The sequence below is a fragment of the Thermobia domestica genome, chromosome 8 (assembly GCF_964235325.1).
Source record: "Thermobia domestica chromosome 8, izTheDome1.hap1.1, whole genome shotgun sequence".
In the NCBI taxonomy this organism is placed as follows: domain Eukaryota; kingdom Metazoa; phylum Arthropoda; class Insecta; order Zygentoma; family Lepismatidae; genus Thermobia; species Thermobia domestica.
Window position 1 is genome coordinate 105,791,599 of NC_137461.1, and position 15,434 is coordinate 105,807,032.

General features: G+C 35.6%; 1 protein-coding gene across 1 annotated transcript in view; it reads right to left on the reverse strand.

The window, feature by feature from the left end:
* Positions 1-11,208: 11,208 nt before the first annotated feature.
* The window catches only part of LOC145693116 (uncharacterized), a 137,556-nt gene continuing 133,330 nt past the window's right edge, over positions 11,209-15,434 (reverse strand). The window contains exon 4 of the mRNA XM_081768825.1: positions 11,209-14,209. Within this exon, the coding sequence (XP_081624951.1) occupies positions 13,421-14,209 (789 nt within the window). The 3' untranslated portion in view covers positions 11,209-13,420. The remainder of the gene's footprint in view (positions 14,210-15,434) is intronic.

Genomic DNA, 15,434 nt, shown 5'->3' on the forward strand with positions numbered 1-15,434 from the left:
AGAACAAAATGTATTCTTGTGGCAAACTATACAGCGCAAAGGCGCAGCGCTGCCTAGAATGATGCGATTACATAGTTAACTTTAATACATTTGAAATAATACGTTATTTGGCAACATATAGACAATGCATCTTATATCAGACTGTATAAAAAGTGTTCCGAGGTCAAAATTGAGAATATACTTATTGGGTTTTGAAAATAGCATTATGACAGAACATATGCACCATTTTGTTCGATCATCTTCTATCCCGTTTTTCGGCAATACCATAACCCCCGTCACTATATAACTTTTGTGGTTTCTGGTCAAAGTATTGTGACACGTAATTTTTACAGACTTCTTTTGAAATTAACATATCACCATTCAAGATCTGCCGAGACCGAAACAAATTAAAGTGTGATTATGAAGGTCCAGGCTACACCGTTGATGCATTAACCTCCTAGCCAAGTTTTCTCAATTTCTGACAGATCGTTAAAGACGTATTCGGTCTGGCGTTGTCAGAGTAGTAAGTGACGCTCTTTCTATTCAATAATTCCAGCCGTTTCTTTTGAATTACTACGTGTACTCGAGCTAATTGTCGACATTACACGTCCGAGTCTATCGATCAACCCAGCAGCATCACCTAGTGGTGCACGACCCACGATGTCCTTTTAATCCTACCACACGACAATATAACCTTCCTGGATGTCAGTGTGGACTTTCTCACAGGTTGTGGAGCTTCTCTTCGACCATGATCTGTTTTACACATTATTGTCGTAGGTTATCCACTTTTCGTTACTCGTGATCAAATGCTTCAAAAACGGTTTGAGTTTGTTACGTTTCAGTAGAGATTCGTAGGTGCATTGAGAAAAATCCGTAATCCGGACAGCGGTATTTTGTACAAATATACAGTATCTTTATGTTTACTACAGAAATCAGAGCATACGTTATCCATATCCTATTTATGTATGCCCTTCGATGTTACATCATGCCGTTGCAGGATGTCTGACATCTAACAGTCTTCCGGATATTATAAATGTAACCAAGAAAGTTCTGTCGCTTTTTCACCCACCACCTTCGAACATCGGTATGTCTCCTAAGACGTACCTGGAAGATCTAAAATAGTCCACATCAGCATCGACGACCTTCTGCCAACGTTCTGAAAGGCCATGGATTCCATCGCTGTAGAACTTGGTGGGCCGTGAAGCAAGAAGGTTTCAAGTGAATTTTGCACTTCAACTAGGGATTTGAACTGGCGTTCTCTAAGGTGATTTTCCAAGGAATGGAACAGGTGATTGTCGGACGGGATGCAATAGTGTTCCCCGTTCAAGGAGTAAAATGTTGTTCCAGGGCATTCTAGCCACGTGCTGCTTAGCGTTATCCTGCAACAGGAGGACCCCTTTGCGATTCAGAAATGCTGGCTCCAGAGTTTTGAGTTTTTCTTGAACATGACTCAAATGCTGGCAGTACATAATTGCATTGATGCTCTGGCCAGCTGGTAGCAGTTCCCGATGCTCGATGCCGCGAGCAGTTCACCAAACACACAGGAGGACCTTCTTGTGCAGTGCTGGTTTCGGCTGTTTTGGAACAGGTTCATGGGATGCCCTGGAGCTTCGTACAGGACTCACTTCTCATCACATGCCAATGCCCTGTCCTAAAATGGCTCCTTTCTCAGACGAGACAACAAAGAAACACAGGTGTCTGCTCATGTTACCTTCAGGCCCGGATTCAAATCATGTGAGACACATCGACCCAACTTGTAGTGCTTCCTAAGTTAATGGAGGTGCTGCCGAATGGTTTCTCTACTTACACTGAATTGTAGTCCCAGTTCCTCACATGTCTGGTCACTGTCCGCCTCAATTGTTCCCAGAAGATCTTCATTTTATTGGTCTTCCGGTACGTGATGCGTCTTCGAGTGTTTCGTCAACGTCCTCAAACTTGTTAAACTACCGCTACACTGTCCGCATAGTCACGACACCCTTACCAAAGGCCTGGCGTATCTTCCGCCCCGCTGAAGCAGCATTTGACCCCAGTTTGAATTCGTACAGCATACACGCCCTTATGACGCTCTGTGGAGGTCCCATATTCACTCTGTCCTTACGCATGTACTGTAACTCAACAGTCTTAACTGCCTTCTTGGTTATCTTTATACATACTTACACATATGTTACATACATACATCTGTATATGAGATTCTGACCGCCTATATACAGTTTTTTCGTTGGTACGGAAAGTACGCTTATTCAGAACACTTATATGAAAAGTACGTATAAAATATACTTTTTTCAGTTATACGTTTGCTGTACGTTAAATTCAAAGACTACAGGAATTATACATGACACTTACGTTTTTACGTATACCACATACGATTTTCTTTCTCAGTGTGGATATTCGATCGAGTAAAATGTTTTTAATTCAAATCGTGTAGAATCGACACGTCGAGCCTCTTCTTTTTTCAATCAGCTTTCTTGAGATGGCTTTGGTGGACGTTTAGATCATTTTCGATATCATGACTGTTTACATATTAGTCTAGTCTAGCTCAACTTTTACCACATCATCCACTTTTTCTGTGATTGGTCGCCCATTTCAAGGAGCAGCTTGGACATCGAATTTCTAGAACAAAAGTGACTTAACTACGTATATTGTGCATATTACTTTTCATAAGGCATCCTTCTCGTATACGGCTCAATTTTTTTTTTACACGGGTCTCTGTAGCATTTGTACCTTTATCTAAATTAAATTGTGTAATGTAGCTGTATTGCAGAAAGTTAATCATTTGCAGGGTGCAATATATTGGGTCTTATGCAGAGTCGTTCTGACGTGTGATTAGTGTCATTCTAAAGAGTTCGACTAATACATGTTTCCTACAGTAGTCAGGCATTTAGTATGACGCTAATCAAACGTCAAAACGACTCTGCATAAGGCAGATAATGTCTTAAAAAGGCCCTAAAGCTACATGAAACGAACCCACGTACGAAGTTTCAATCAAGTTGGCCCGTTTGAAAGAACTCTAACTGTGTTGAAATGATTGAAGTGTACCCATTATTACGTTCTTGGTAGAGAATCAAGAAATGACATTATTTTCTGTAGAGCATTACAACAGCCTATTAATTCGTTGGTCGGTGATTCGAATCACCTCCATTACGTTTCCATTTTTTTTCTTAATGGCCTATACTTATTCAATTAACTAATCCTTTCAGTTGAATTGGCCCAACTACTCGGTTATATGAGCAAAGTTTAACAAACAGAGTAGTACTTGCTTGCAGTAACCAAGAGCTCAGTATGCTATATATTTAGTGATGTGAGGTGGAAAATTTTCCGTTCTAAAAAAATATCAGTAATCAAGTAACAATTCCTCAGCAATCATAAAATTGGTTGAATTCATGTACAGCAATGTAAAAAAGTGAAAGATCGTTTAAAGAATCTGAAAATTTTCATGGCTCACACAATTTTCAGTAGTATGTAGGAACAAGTTAAACAAGTTTTCATGAATCGAAATATTTTATGGAAAAATTATATGGAAAAATTATATATGGATATATGGAAAAATTGAAAAACTTTTTATGAGTCGGAAAATTTTCATCATTTTGAAGCAAAAAGTAAAACAACTTTTTGTGAATCGGGAAGTTCTATTGCTCTGTAAAAACAAGTGAAAGGAATTTTCATAGATCGGAAAATTTTCATCACGATGTAGAAACAAGTGGAAAAAACTTTTCGTAAGCCGGACAATTTTGGATATTATGTATAGTGATGTTAGGTGGAAAATTTTCCAATATATATAACTGCACATTGAGATATACAATTCCTGTAGAGAAAAATTAGACAGCAACAAATCATAATTTTCCAATTAGATTTCGAGAACCAGAAAATTTTCTAATATTTCAAGTTGGGAAGTAAACTTTTACACAGTGTTTCTTCATCTGTGAGCTCCTTCGTTGCTAAGCGGTTAGCATACGCGCATTTGGCATGGAAGACCTGGCTTCGATTCCCAGCGGGAGCTCATGTAGTTCGGATTTCACGTTATCAGTTGGTCCCGTATAATCCCGCTGCTGAAAGGGACGTTAAACTCAAAACCAACTCAATTCAACACCCCCCCTCTCTCTCTTTGTGTGTGTGTGTGTGTGTGTGTGTGTGTGTGTGTGTGTGTGTGTGTGTGTGTGTGTGTGTGTGTGTGTGTGTATGCAAAGTGCAGACAACATGAGTTCGTAGAGTACAAATATCCAATTCTATTATTTAAAATTTCAATTTATTAAAAGTCATGAATGTTTTCCGATTCATAAAAACATACTCCACTTATTCCTACATCGTTGTTTAGCCATAGAATTTGTTGGTAATAAATATTGTCTTAAAAATTTTCATGAAGTGAAAATCTAACGATTTTTCATTTCAAGAATGTTTCAAAAACTTCAATGCGTTCTTCCCTCAGAATCCACCTTTGATCTAACAATATTAGATTTTGTCAGTTTAATACATATAAGACGGTTTTCTCATAGCTTTACTACTTTTATAGATTTACGTTCTGCAACATTTATAAACTAGCATATATTACCCGCTTCGCTGGGTTGAAATGAAAATTTAAATGCACAACTCCATATCTCATGTGTTTAATACCCGTGAAATATGCTTGCAGTAAATGTTAACATTATATCGCCTGTCATTTATGTTAACCCGCCGAGTGACACGGTCATGCGGGTTGCATATAAATACGTTTATTTTTACCTATGATGAACTAACAAAGGATTTGTACGTTATGGACACTTGAATGGTCAATTATCTCAAGACACTGGTAATTAAAAATTAAAGTGATATGATAAAAACCATCTAGGGTCCAAATCCTAATAACCCCCCAAAAATGAAAGAAATTGGTTCAGCCGTATTAGCGTGATGAGGGAACAAAGGATTTGTACGTTCTCTTTTATATATAAGATAAGTAGATATAATAGAGAGAGAGACAGAGAAACACTATGTAAATTTTTACTTCCCAACTTGAAATATTAGAAAATTTTCTGGTTCTCGAAATCTAATTGGAAAATTATGATTTGTTGCTGTCTAATTTTTCTCTACAGGAATTGTATATCTCAATGTGCAGTTATATATATTGGAAAATTTTCCACCTAACATCACTATACATAATATACAAAACTGTCCGGATTATGAAAAGTGTTTTCACTTGTTTCTACATCATGATGAAAACTTTCCGATTCATGAAAATTCCTTACATTTGTTTCTACAGAGCAATACAACTTTCCGATTCACAAAAAGTTGTTTTACTTTTTCCTTCTAAATGATGAAAATTTTCCGACTCATAAAAAGTTCTTCAATTTTTTCATACAAGACAGAAAATATTTCGATTTATGAAACATTGTTTCACTTGTTCCTACAAAGTACTGAAAATTGTCTGAGCCATGAAAATTTTCAGATTCTTTAAACGATCTTTCACTTTTTTACATTTCTGTACATGAATTCAACCAATTTTATGATTGCTGAGGAATTGTTACTTGATTACTGATATTTTTTTAGAACGGAAAATTTTCCGGAGAAGTATAGAAGAAAATTTTCCACCTCACATCACGGCTATACAACGATGTAGGAATAAGTGGAGTATGTTTTTATGAATCGGAAAATTTTCCGTAAAATTTTCATCACTGTATATATTAAATTAAGGAAGCAACTCGGTTACTAGCAACCGAATTTTGGCCACTTGAACCCTGCAAATTTGTAGCATAACTGACAATTCAGTGAGCTCCTACCGTGCGTTTGGCAAACTGTATAAAATTATTCGATTTTATTTTATTTAGAAACAGGAGTAAACTCTAAACTGCAGGCATGACGGTTAACGACTAATAGATTAATTAATATTGATAGTTTACAGATAGAGCCGAGTTTTCCAACTTGGGTATAGCTAGTTTTTTTTTAATTTAAAAGAAAAACATATTATTTTACTGAATAACTGCCAACTGCGTCCTATTATATAGGCGTCCTGGCGGCGGTGGCGCTGCTACTCCGATGTCAACATGTGCTTCGTGGGAGGAGCCAGTGGTCTGTCGCAGTAGATCCACGTGGTGCGTAGTACACTGTCGTAAAACCATGTGGTGGTGTTTGTAAATACAAGCATCAAGTATTGTTTGTATACAATACCACGTGGGATATTACAATATCCTTTATTAATTTTCGCCCACGGCATTACTGCGTGATCGACATTTTGATTTCCGCAATCTTGTACGAGTAACATTCAATATCACCAGATGTCTCTGTTCATAATATTGTAAGAACACTAAATTCGGACTGTTTAACGATGAATATTTAAGAATGTATTTCATGTACTGTATTGATAAAGGGTGTCTGATCTATACTGAAGTGTTTAATACGTGGGGAAAAACTAATGAAGAAGTGTCGTGCAGTTGCGCACACAAAGGGAGTTCCACCGCATCCGAACCCTCTCAAAACTTCGTAATTTTTAAAATAATATATTTGTGCTTTATCTGCATCAGGGATACACTCACGGGGCGTCCACCCTATCCAAACCCTCTCAAATCTTTAGACTTTGATACCCTAACAGAAAGGTCTATGGGTGGATGCCTGGTGTCGTGTAAGTAGTAAACATATGTGTACTAATTTGGTGTCATCGTAAGGCAAAGGTTACAAAGCACTGGTTTAGAGAATTGTGAGATATCTTGTAAGTGTAAGTTTAAATCAAGTTAAGATTAAAGACGAACAAACTATGCAATAATTGCGTGTGTTTTAAATGTATGTTTATCGATTGACACAAACTTTCTTCTCAAATTACAGTCAGGTAGCATTCAAATACGGAGATTCTGATTCTTTGTAAAACACTGAGGTCAGTTTCTTCCCAAGCTAATATCAAATAATTATCGAGAATGTGTATACTTTTTTGGGGTGACTTAAAATGTTCTGCAAATAACTTTCAAAGTTCTTTAACTATATTTGTCTTAACTTGAACATATGCATAAAGTGATTTATTACAACGAGGACAATAACAACTGTGTTAGATTAATTACAAGTAAACCGGTTGATAACACTGAAGTTTATATTTTAGTTACAAAACTGGCCGCTTGCACTCATTTGCTGGTCGGGGGGGGGGACAACTTTGTCAATGTCAATTGGTAAATTACTGTTGATTGAATTTTTAACTTCCTTTTTGTCTCACTTGAGTTTGATCCACTTACTTTGAGCCGAATTTGAATGTGCCACTAACATAGGAAATGGTGTTTCCATTACCGCCTGTGTTCGATCTGCATACCTTTATTCAGTATTGGCCGGCATCGGAGTTTCCATTGTAGCAGACTGCGTTGCAGCTGGATCACAGATGTTGCATCCCATTCCTCTTTAAAGGCTTTCCACAGTTCAGAGACGGTGCGGACTCGACGATGGGACAGGTGCCGGTTGAGGAGTCCGAGTACAATAGTCCATTGGACTGGCATTTGGATTTCTGACAGGGGTATCAGAGAAGGGAATCACCGAAATTCCAGTTTTCTGTTCCATATAGAGATAGAATTCCTGCAGTTCTTTTTTTTTCGCTTAGGCACATGACACGGTTTCAGACAGCTATTGCGAATAACCGTAAGGAGTAAATCCCTTTGAATAGAGTGGTTGATTGTCACCTGCGATATGCGGTATTTGCTGGCAATCGCACACTGTATGGGGCATTCCCGGAGGTCGCCAGGGCTTGCGCCAAATCACACACAATACCAGCTTGATTCTTCTCACAGATCAGTTTCCACCTGCTTGCGTCGGTGTGATGGGCCTAGGACTGTACAGTATATTTTGGTATAATATGATTCACAGTGGCACAACCTATACGAAAATCACACATTGCTACGATGCACGATGCCCTGAACTTAGTATCGGAAAGGACCACAACGAACCACTCCCAGAATCTGTTGAGTTTCGGCAGCATCAGACTACCGTCGGTCACACTGCTCTACTGCGTGATTAACATGATACTGTTGCTTGCCTTGTGGCAATCTCACGACAATGAATTGCGCATGCGTGGTGAATTCGGTTCAATACAACTCAATCATCCTCTGTAGTTGTAGTCAGGGCCGCTTTTCCGCTTTGGCTCGCTAGGCACGTGCCTAGGGCGCAAAAGATTTGCAAGTGCCAAAAATTGGAGGACGAAAAAAAAAAGAGAAAGAATTAAAATACGCTGGTGCAGAAAACGTCATTTCCGTTCTATTTGAGCTACCTGGTTACAAACAAACTAGGTCTCGAAGGCTAATGTAAATATGATACATATAATTTTACTTTTATTAATTGAAAATAGAGATTTATCTTATTTGATAAATAAGAATACTTAGGGACAGTTGCCTGAGGATAACTGGGGTGGTGGGGTGAAAACAAACTATTAACTGTAGTAATATTGGCAAAAATACGTTTTTTTTTTTTTTTTTTTTTTTTTTTTTTTTTTTTTTTTTTTTTTTTTGCTAGCAGACAAAAGCCAAGACTGTGGAAATTATTCCTTGTGCACCTTTTAATTATAATAATTTACGAGAAACCTATAAATGCAACCTCCGTCCATTCAAAACTACTAGCTTGGCACTCAATATGATAAACTGAACATCAACATGATGAACAACAATTATAATACACTTTTGATGAGTTCAATGTATTATTATTAAAAGTGAACCCAATAAATTCCAATCACCTGTACACGTATGGAATTATCTTGTCACTTGCTTATTTAGCAGCAATTATCATCCTTTCCTTATGGCTGCCGGTTGCCAGTCTGAGACACGGCGGGTCCGTAGGTGATGGATAATGGGAAGACTTCAAAGAGCAAAAACAAAGAAAGGGAAAAGAGTAAGAGAGTTAACGGAAAATCCCTCCCAAACCAAAACTGGCACGGTAATAGCTGAAGGAGGGGGTGCTCTGGAAATAGTGGGGTGTAACAATTTGAAGTGCCTAGGGCGCCGGGAGGTTGAAAACGGCCCTGGTTGCAGTACACACTTCTATACTACACTAAGGGAAATGCACTTCATGTTTCAAAGACAGTTTCCTCGTAAATGGCGTCAAATTATTTCGTGCTTATAATTTGCTTATATATATTCATTTAAAATAATTGGGTTAAACCGGAATTGGATTAATCCTCCTGGGCCCTACAAACTCGAATTTTCAAAACGATTTTAAATGTAAATAATCTGGATTTTAAGGTAAAATATTATCAAGTAATATAGATAAAATATTAAAAATAGTGTAATGATAATAATATGTGAAGAAAAATTCAATTGAATATATATACTACAAAATGACTAGGTAGCTCTACCACCCAGAAGATGAACAAACACGTACAAACAACGTTCTGAGTGTTTGGATCAATAGCGTTGTTTCAGATTTTGCCAAGGTGAGTGCTCCACCAACATAAGACTTTCACGTTTTTACCTAGGTAGTATACAATCGATTAAGAAGTATGGACTTTTCAAACCCAGAGGGGACACTCTCCCCAAATGACGCGCCTGTTTGGATTCAAAAGCAAGGTTCGAATTCCGGGGCAACATTTGCTCGAATTTTTCGTTCGAATTCCAAGTTGTTCGAGTTCTGAAGCGTTCGGATTTTGGAGGCAATACAGTATGTCAAATGTTTGTCACACAATGGCGTATTCAGAAGTTTGTCAAGGGACGAAAGTTCAAGCTCCCAAGTTCATATAATTCCATATGTTTGTATATGTATCTTACTGTGACAAAGGTTTATTTGCATAATATTTTATTCAAGGGCAAGGAGGTTAAAACCGCGAACCCACTTGCGTACGCCAATGTTGTTACCGATTTCTAGTACCTTACAAGTGAGTTTTATAGATAGTGGAACTTCTGTATTGAATTATAGTTTATATTTTGGGTTCAAATGAGATAAAATCAATGTGAAATTTCTCTAAATTTATTCATGAAATTTTAAATAATATACAAGTTCCTTTCATACAACTTGCTTATTTCACAAAGCAGAAAAATATATTTAAAAAAATACTCTCACATGATGTAATTTAACTATACTTAACAGTCTATTGGACCACTTTAAGTCTTGATTATGAGCAAATGGAAGGAAAAAAAGGCAATTTAAAGAGAGATTGGTACTTTTGCTTTTCGTAACTCATATATTTACGAAAGTTTTAACTTCTAAGATTTCTCCCTCCAGTCTCTTTATTTCTCTCTCTTTCAATATATATTCTATATATTTATGTATCTTATGTATATATATATATCACACAGAAGGTATAGCAACATATGTAAAAACAAACAAATTTGTATTGGTGTATAATTAACCTGGTTTTAGTATAAGAGAAATTGAATCGGACCTCTTGACTTTTTCATTAGAATAATGTCAATAATTTTATAGACAAGACATTAAACTATAACCTGAACTATTAGAGAATACCCCAGTGCAAAATCCAGTACGAAATAATCAGTTAAACCATTTGCAGGACTAGTACCAGCTAATTTGATCTTCTCAATATATTACTTAAAAAAAAAAAAAAAAGAATTCAGTTATACCATCGTTCGAGAATGTATTTTTACATCTAGCTGAAAACTATTTTTATGCCTAGTTTAATATCATAGTTTACTTTTTATATTTAATGTTCATATTAATTAATTATTCATTATTTTATCATAAAAGTGTTTATATATAATGAAATTGCCTCTTCCTTGCCTCTACTCTTTGGAAATCACACACTACTTTCAAAAGATTCTTAAGTAAAATTTTACCATAAAGATACATATACGTAGATATACCATTTCCACTTACCTATAATAACAATTTTTTGGAATACTTCATTTTATTTACTAACGTATACACATACACTTAACTGGATTAATGATCACTAAGAAAGATATTTGTAAGTTGACAGAGAGAATTAGAAGAAAGTAATATCAAGTTTCACCTCTTGTATAATAAACTACTAAAAATAAATATGTACAATTTGTATTAAGCGGATATTCACAATAAAGGTTTCCAACATTACTATACATATGATCACAAATGGTACGACGTGAGAAACAAATTACTTACTAGTGAATATTGTTTGGAAAAGTACCGTAATTGGGATTTTTTTTGGCATACATAATTAGAAGCACATGTAGTATTAAATGTAACAGAATATTAGTATGACACCTGAAATTTGTTCTCATGTCATAACGCACACAGCAAACTTAATACGACTTACGTTAAAATTGTGTCAATTTAGCGCATACAATATTAAGACAACAAATGTCTTATTTCCCCCCCCGTAGTTTCTAGCATGAGTAAAACATATTTCAAGTTTGTGAGATAACTGCATTACACTTAATACAATGAAAGTTTAAGTAGGAAAATTGTAAGACTAAGTAATTACTTAAGATGTTAAGTACGTGCATTACCTTTACTTTAGTTCATTGCTTTACATAAGGAAATATTATTCTCTTTCTTCTAAATTAACTGGGTTTTTCATGGTTTGAGATTACTGATTTCATCTTCAGATCTCTTTAAATGTTCCCTGATTTGTGAAATTTAAATTCTACAACTTTAAATATTTATAAATCATATTTAATTTAAATAATATTAAGTTCGTATAATAAAAATGCACCTTAACAAAGCTAGAGACATTTAACCAGAACTGAAGAAATCAGTAAAATCTAACTATTAAAAATCCAGTTCATTTTAAAGAAAAGAGAATACTACTTCCGTATATATATATCAAGGGTCAAAGCAAAGATGGTACTGGTACTCAATAGTCAATATCCTGAAGTATTAGCTGTTGATTTGATTTTAGCGTCTCTTTCAGCAGCGAGACTATATGGGACGTAGACCTATAGGTTAACGTAAGGTTCGAACCCTTGTCTCCCGCGCCAAATGCTAACCACTTAGCCACGATGAAGCTCAATATACTCTTAAGGAATTCATTTAATACGCGTTCAAATTAAATGCAAATTAAAATTGTTTTGATTAATGAGTAGTTCCTGTAAGTAAATGGCTTCTAGTTGTTGATTGTTAATACATAGATATCTAATATTATGTATTTTTAAACTATAGACACACGCAAATTAGACAAAGTACCGCTTGTAATACATGACTTGCATTTTAATCTTAAATCTTTTCTCATAATCCAGACATTGCGGTAGTTGCATCAAAGTATGTTAAGTACTTATGAAAAAAGTGTTGCTACTATAAAAGTACATCGATTGAAATTTGCATTTTTCTCCTAAAGATAAAACTCATGCTATTTGTTATTTTTCTGTAAGAGATTCTCTATTATCTGTTAGAATTATTATGGTGGAGCATTTGTATGCATTATCAACATTTGTATGTAAGATGGTGCCACTCCTCAAGTTTTGCAAATGGTTCGATAATCAAATTTCGGGACATTTATCATGGTCCACAAGAATGACAAGCAAGGACTCATTGCCTCACGCCATATAACTTCATGTGTGGTTTGAAGTAATCCACTAATCTACAAACGCTGTATCAACTGGAGGATCAGATTAGATAGATCAGTATAGCACCAGCGTCCTGCAGAAGATGAATAAAGGAACGAGCGAGGGGCACCTGGTGTCTATGAGGAAATTTAACATTTCATATAATGTCTTATTCTACTATACCCACCACAACTTATTTCATTGAAAGTGACAGAGATTGGTAGTCACTAGCAATTTCCAATAAGAAGTTCATCTCAACTATCTTGTATATTGATGTATTTCGTGCCCCAATAGTAGCCGTACATATAGCTACATGACTTAAATGATCTTGATGAACTGTATCCGTGATTAAACTTCATGAACTTAACTTAATTCATAAGTATGTATGTGCTAGTGCACTGTATCTAGAGTTAATAAAAAATATTTTTAAATATTACGATTGATCACAGTATGACAAGAGTATACACATTTATGACATATAAATAACAATTCTCGCTATAAATACCAAGTAATACATGTCACAGAATGAAAATGACAGATCTTATACCTTAACACAAATGTAACATAAAATAAACACAGTATACAACTATATCCCTGTAGTGCCATGACGAATCAAAGCAATATAATAGTACGTACTTTCCTAGGAACAATGGTCTTTTTACAAATGTTGGAAACTCACTACCTTCATATTCACCTTAACATTAATGAGAGGTGGGAAAAATAATATGTCTCATACATGTTGTAGATAAAATCCTTGGATATGGACAAAAGTCATTATATTTACATATTTTCACATTCCATTTATTTTTAAACTCAAATAGCTAACACCACGGATAATCACAGGAACATAACAGTACTCGGTGCATATTTAAGTTTTTCATATTAAAAAGAAAATAGCATTTAGATCTGCTTTCATATTTGTACAGTACAACCCATATGAAATGGCACACACATTAAGATACCTCACGTACACCACATACATACACACAAATATTCTACCAGAGACAACATAGTTTGTCAAAGTACATGAGAAACGTGAAATCCTAAACTGTTATAGCTACACCATTCACTGTTACAGATGTAGGGCTCGATATCGATGTAGCGCTGATCGGTGCGGCGGGAGGAGTTAGTTGTTTCTTGGTTCTGAGGGGAGGAATTGGTGGAGGTTGTTTGTCCTCTTCTTTGTTGTTCGAATGCTTTAAAATTCCTTTGATAGCTTCTTTTGCATAATAATAGTACAAGTAAATAAGTGCAAAAACAATAGCCGCAAACACCAAGGCACATGTTGCAATGATGAGACCAAGGTAGTAGAACACTTCGGACTCCTCCTCCTGAATCTTTTCCTCTTTGTTGAAAGTCTCGTCGGGAATTTCGTTTGATGTCTCGTCGATAAACTCGGTCTCATCAGAGAAACCTGATTCGTCGACAATGGTAACATCAGCACATGCGCGAAACTCTTCTTGAGGTCCACATCCTACCATACCCGTTCCATTAGGGCACATTCCCCAATTGTTCCCAGCAATGTAACGCCACTGAAGGACACACTGTGAACACGTCAAATCTTTTGGCAGTCGGTACTTCATTTCAAAGACTTTATTACCTTCTGAAGGGTAATAACGATGTCCTTTGTTATCTGCCCGTTCTAATTGGTACAAATCCAAGCATGCTTGTGTTGCTACACGTTTAGGATTATTGTTGGGACACAATCGGAACTCAAAGTATCCCCGATGATTCGCTGTCAATTCCACACGGATGGTTACTGAAGTGTTTCTCTTGTATTTGCGAGCCAAAACTCCTAAGCCGTATTTGCCTCCAGCTTCGTGCGGCCTCGGCTATAAAGATATAGAAGAACAGTATGAATTACATATTCAAAACTATTTTCTAAATACATTATAGATATAGTAACAAATATCTATTTTTATTGGTGAGTACTTTTCTACATAGATTTGTTGCTAGAACTACATCTAAAAGTCAGGCTTTTTAACTGTAAGATATCAATAATTTTACACCGAAGGAATAGAAATTGACGTGTGCAAATATTGTAGTTATTATTACTCAGTTGTTTATAGATAGCATCCTTAATTTTAATTCTCAATTTGTCCCTTCACTCCAGTTCTCTGATTTCCTGTTTTTGATATTAATATTTTGTAATAATCATAAGGAAAAGAAACTAAATTATTTCTGCTTTACTGGTCTAGTGATCTTGCCTTGCTCTGCTAAACGAATGAACTTGAAAAGTATTTTTCAAATTGTAATCCTCAACATGTGCTCTTTTGGTCCTCTTATGTTAGACTTAACATTAGTAAAATAATAATAATAATAATAATAATAATAATAATAATAATAATAATAATAATAATAATAATATAATTCGATGGAATTGTGTATCATACACTATAGCTGAGAATCTCAAACAGATACAGATTACAGAAATAATAGATTATTCAATTTAATAAGTGAAGATTTTACAAAAGGTAATAGCTTATACATATGTACTAAATATAAATGTAAAATCTTAGTAGCCTTCAGTTATTTAAGAAAATAAAAAATACAATACATATTTTCTTTTCTTAATCTAGCTGCAAAAGAAGCGTATTCAGTTTATTATTTTTTATTATTTTTCAGATAATTCAGATAATGATAATGCTGGTAATTTAACCATCGACCAACGGAAGTGGATAATTAAACAATAATAGAAGACAGAGAATGATGAAGAGATTCGACGGGAATTTGATACACGTCCATCAAGTAGACTAATAAGGGGTCATGAGCCTATCGTTTTTAATAGAACTGTTACCCACGACTTGTATCTTAACATGCTACGGGACACTGATATGCCACAGTTACGGTAACAACATGATAATGACGACTTACAGCAAGGTGGAGGTCGTCCTCATTATGTTGTAACAATGCGGCGCGAATTTCTTGACAACCAAGTACCCACCCAATCGTTGAATAGATCGTTGAAGATCAGCTCAATATCCACCACGATCACCAGACCTCACCCCAACGGACTTTTTCTTTTGAGGTATTGTCAAAGATAAAGTATTTCTAAGG